Source organism: Corvus brachyrhynchos, unplaced genomic scaffold (assembly GCF_000691975.1).
Source record: "Corvus brachyrhynchos isolate BGI_N302 unplaced genomic scaffold, ASM69197v1 scaffold212, whole genome shotgun sequence".
In the NCBI taxonomy this organism is placed as follows: domain Eukaryota; kingdom Metazoa; phylum Chordata; class Aves; order Passeriformes; family Corvidae; genus Corvus; species Corvus brachyrhynchos.
This window is the reverse complement of record NW_008236768.1, coordinates 380,174-383,994: the sequence shown is the minus strand read 5'-3', so window position 1 is coordinate 383,994 and position 3,821 is coordinate 380,174. Positions and strand designations below refer to the sequence as shown.

Here is a 3,821-nt window from a genome sequence, read left to right as displayed (position 1 = left end):
CGGCATTCCAACCCCATAAACCATCACCTACAACTTCCAGAGGGACTTCACACAGCGGGGATTTCTCCTGGGATCCAGCTCTGGGCGCTGCCCCGGCCTCGGGACACAGGGAAGGAAGGAGCGGAGCCAAGGCTCGATCCCAGGGAGAGCCCCGAACGCGGCGTGGCTGTACCTTGGTCAGCGAAGACACGGACGATGCTCCCGGGCACATTAAACTCCTCCACCCTACAGGCATCCAGCTCTTTGTCCGGCCAGGGCAGCGCCTTCCTCTTCTGGAAGATCCTCCAGAGCACGGGCGGCACCGGGACGGGGCTTTTGGGGCTGGGCTTGGCGCTCAGACCCAAGGATTTTAACAAGAAACTTTCCTGCAAGCTCAGCTCGGTGGCCAGGACGGGGCTCAAGAGAGCCCAGGCGAGGGTGCGGAGAAGCCACATCGCTGCCGTCCTCGCCCAGACAAAGAACAGCCCGGGCTGGGGACCCGGGGGTGTTGATTCCCTGATTGGAGCCTTTGATCTGATTAGTGCGCAATTAGCACCGCGGGATTCCCGGGACTGGGCAGAGGGTGGGATCCCTCCGGGGCTCCCCGGCACCCCTTAACCCTTTCAGCAGCTCCGCAGTCTCTCCCGCATCTCCACCGCGTCCACTTGAGGTCCAGCACAGCCCGTGGGGTCAGGGCTGAGGGTGGAAAATCCAGCGCTGCTCCCTAAAACCCCGCCCGGATCCAGGGGCAGACCCTGAGCCGGCTCTTCCTCCCCAAACCCTTTTTTTTTAACCTAATCACGGCGTCCAACGCTTTTCTCTTAAGGCCACCAACTGCCAGCACATCAAACCATCCAAGTCCTGCTTCACACAGCCCCAAAAGCCCCCAGTCCCTGCCCCAGCCAGGCACCCCCAGGTCCCACGGTCCCCTCCTGGCCATCACAGCAGAGCTGCCACCACCACGTCTGTCACAGCCCCCCCAAACCAGCTGCAGCCACCCAGCTCTAAGCCAGAGCTGGAAAACTCCGTTTTATCCCTCCAAGGTCACCCCAGTTCTGCTCTGACCCACCCTGGGTTATCAATTCCCTTCCTGCCCTGAATCCCACTGGAAATGCAAGGAATTCCAGCACTCGGATGCTCCTCTGACACCCTGAAAGTCACAGAGAGGGACAAGGCCCTGCCACAGCTTGGGGACATTTCCACCAGCCCCATTCGGGACCTTTCCCTGGCTCACACACAACGAGCCTGGAGGGGAAGCAACGTGAAGGACCAAACATGGAAAAATCCCACAAATTCCCACCCTCTCACACCTGGAATTAATGCCCTGGATCCCCCTCCCTCCTCTGGCTGCTGTCCCCAGCGGAGAGGGAGCTGCAGGTCCTGGCCCTGGGAGGGGACAGCGAGGGGACAGCGGGGTCTGAGGGCCCCAAACCCACAGAGCTCCCCAGGACAGGGACCTGGGAACCTGCAGGGCTGGAGCTGCCTGGAAAACCAACATGGGGAGCAGGAATTCTCTGTTCTTCCTTCAGCAAGGGGATGGTGCTCAGGGAGGAGGCCCTGTGGGACTCCTTAAGCCACTCCAAGACCTACTCGGGCTTTTCAAGCAAATTAATCCTCCCGGGCCTCCTCCAGAGGGCTGGGATAAAGCTCCTGAGGTGGGAGCTGCCCACAGGAGCTGCAGGTGACAGTGGTCCCTCCTGAGGGGACGCTCCGAGGGTCCCTCCATCACCTTCCCAGAGCAGGACTGGACCTTTCCCTGCCCAGTTTGGAGCTGGACCCTGCAGGAGCTGCTGGGGAAGGGTCTGAGGGAGGGTCCAGTGCCAGCCAGGGGGAATCAGAGCGGGGCTGAGAACGACAGGAGCAACACCAGGGACACAAAGCCAGCCTCAAATCCTACCTGGGCCAGCAAAACCACCGGTCTCCCAGCCAGACTGGGCCACGGGGAGCCCCCAGGCCCAGGGGACAGGTGACAGGGCACAGCCCAGCCCCGAGGGGCACAATCCTGTCAGTGGCGTGTCCTCCCCGGCCCCAGGCAGGGCTGGCAGGGGGTCAGGGGTGAAGTTCTCCTTGGGCCTGTCCTTTGCAGGGTCCCAGAGCAGGGTCCTGGTCAGTGCCAGGCCCTGGCAGCTGCCCTGGCCACGGCCACGCCGCCCTCACAACCTCTTGTCCTTCACGAGGCCGTTCTTGAGGTGCAGCCTGGGGAGGAGAAGAGCCCATGGTCAGCCTGGCGTCCACACCACATTCCCTCCCTCATTTCCCTGCTGAAGCCACTCCTGTCCCCAGATTTGGGCAGTTGGACAGATCTGCCCCCAGGATCCAGCATGGGAAGGTACCCCCAGCAGGGAGAAGGCTCCAGGGAAACCTCAGAGCCTAAAGGGGCTCCAGGAGAGCTGGAGATGGACTTGGGACAAGGGATGGAGGGACAGGACACAGGGAATGGCTTCAAACTGGAAAAGGGGGATTTGGGTGGGATTTTGGGAAGGAGTTCCTCCCTGTGAGGGTGGGGAGGGACTGGGACGGAATTCCCAGAGATGTGGCTGCCCCTGGATCCCTGGAAGTGCCCCAGGCCAGACCCTGGGATAGTGGAAGGGGTCCCAGGGCTGGAACTGGACGTGCTTTAAGGTTTTCCAACCCAAACCAGCCTGGATTCCCTGTGTGCCACCCCCTGGCCACGCACCCTTCCTTCAGAGCCTCGGGCAGTTGGATCCCAGCCTCCTTCTTCCTGGGATTCCTGCTCTCCTCCATGTCGTACTCGCGGAGGTCGTTCACCTCCTGCATCTGCCCCAGCAGCACCTTGGCCACGAACAGCACGATGAACTGGGGGGGACAGGGGGAACAGAGACCCTCAGGCCCGGCCCGAGGCTGGGGGGACCTTTTCCTGCTGTCCCGGCCCCAGTTCGGGCAGGGCAGCTCCCCCCAGGATGGGGTTTGTGCCTTAGAGCAGAATTCCTGCACCTCCCCTTCCCTGATTTCATCCCAGGGGATGATGGAATCAGCAGCTCCCCTGCCCTGCCCCATGGGATCCCTCCTCATCCTCCTTTCCTTCCTTCCTAGGGGAATGATGCAAGGAACATTCCCAGGCCATTCACACCTCTCCCCAGTTCCAGCTGCTGTTATCCCTCCCTCCGGATCCCCGGGGTATGAGACAGTCTGAATTCCAGAGTGGGAACCCCCCAGCCTTCCCTCCTGCCCTGAACCCTGCAAACCTTCCTCCATCCCTGCAATCCCAGCAGCAGAGCAGGGACGGAGCAGCGAGGACAGGGGGGACCCCAGTGAGGGGACATTTCCCTGCTGTCCCCAAGCCCAGTTTGGGCAGGGATGGCCACCAGGATCACCCACCAGGAACCAGTAGATGTTCATCAGGGTGAGCACGAGGAGCATGGCGTTGAAGAAGAAGTAGAAGGGGATGTTGGGGACGGACTGGAGGCTGGAGTGGCAGGTGGCGTAGAGCACCTTCAGGGGGAACCAGTAGAGACGGAACCAGAACCTGCCGGGGCACAGGGACAGCAGGGGTTTAGTGTCTCCCTGGCAGGGGACAGAGCCAGCACAGCCTCCTGCTGCCCTGGCATCCCAATCCCTGCTCCTGGCAAAGGGCAGGACAGCAGCACATCCCAGAGGTTTGGTGCAGAGGCTCTGCGGGGCCTCCCAGCTGGGTGGGAAAACCTCTGGGAAGCTTTTCCCAGTCCTTGCACCTGCAATTCCTCACCAAAACTTCCCCCCAAACTGAGGCTGTGGCCCATCCATCCATCCCTCCATCCATCCATCCATCCCTCCATCCCTTTGTTTTCCTCCTGCCCGGCCCCAGGGGCAGCTGGAATCTGGGCGCGCCCCACCTCGCCTTT

At 61.8% G+C, this 3,821-nt stretch overlaps 2 protein-coding genes across 2 annotated transcripts in view; both read right to left on the bottom strand.

Annotated features, from left to right (window-relative positions):
- Window positions 1–450, bottom strand: part of GDF1 (growth differentiation factor 1) — a 3,758-nt gene extending 3,308 nt beyond the window's left edge. The window contains exon 1 of the mRNA XM_017727510.1: window positions 54–450. Within this exon, the coding sequence (XP_017582999.1) occupies window positions 54–434 (381 nt within the window). The 5' untranslated portion in view covers window positions 435–450. The remainder of the gene's footprint in view (window positions 1–53) is intronic.
- Window positions 451–490: 40 nt separating this feature from the next.
- CERS1 (ceramide synthase 1) overlaps window positions 491–3,821 on the bottom strand; it is a 6,099-nt gene continuing 2,768 nt past the window's right edge. The window contains exons 4-6 of the mRNA XM_008644983.2: window positions 3,319–3,466; window positions 2,657–2,796; window positions 491–2,175 (exon numbers count right to left, since the gene is read on the bottom strand). Coding sequence (XP_008643205.1) covers window positions 2,133–2,175; window positions 2,657–2,796; window positions 3,319–3,466 — 331 coding nt within the window. The 3' untranslated portion in view covers window positions 491–2,132. The remainder of the gene's footprint in view (window positions 2,176–2,656; window positions 2,797–3,318; window positions 3,467–3,821) is intronic.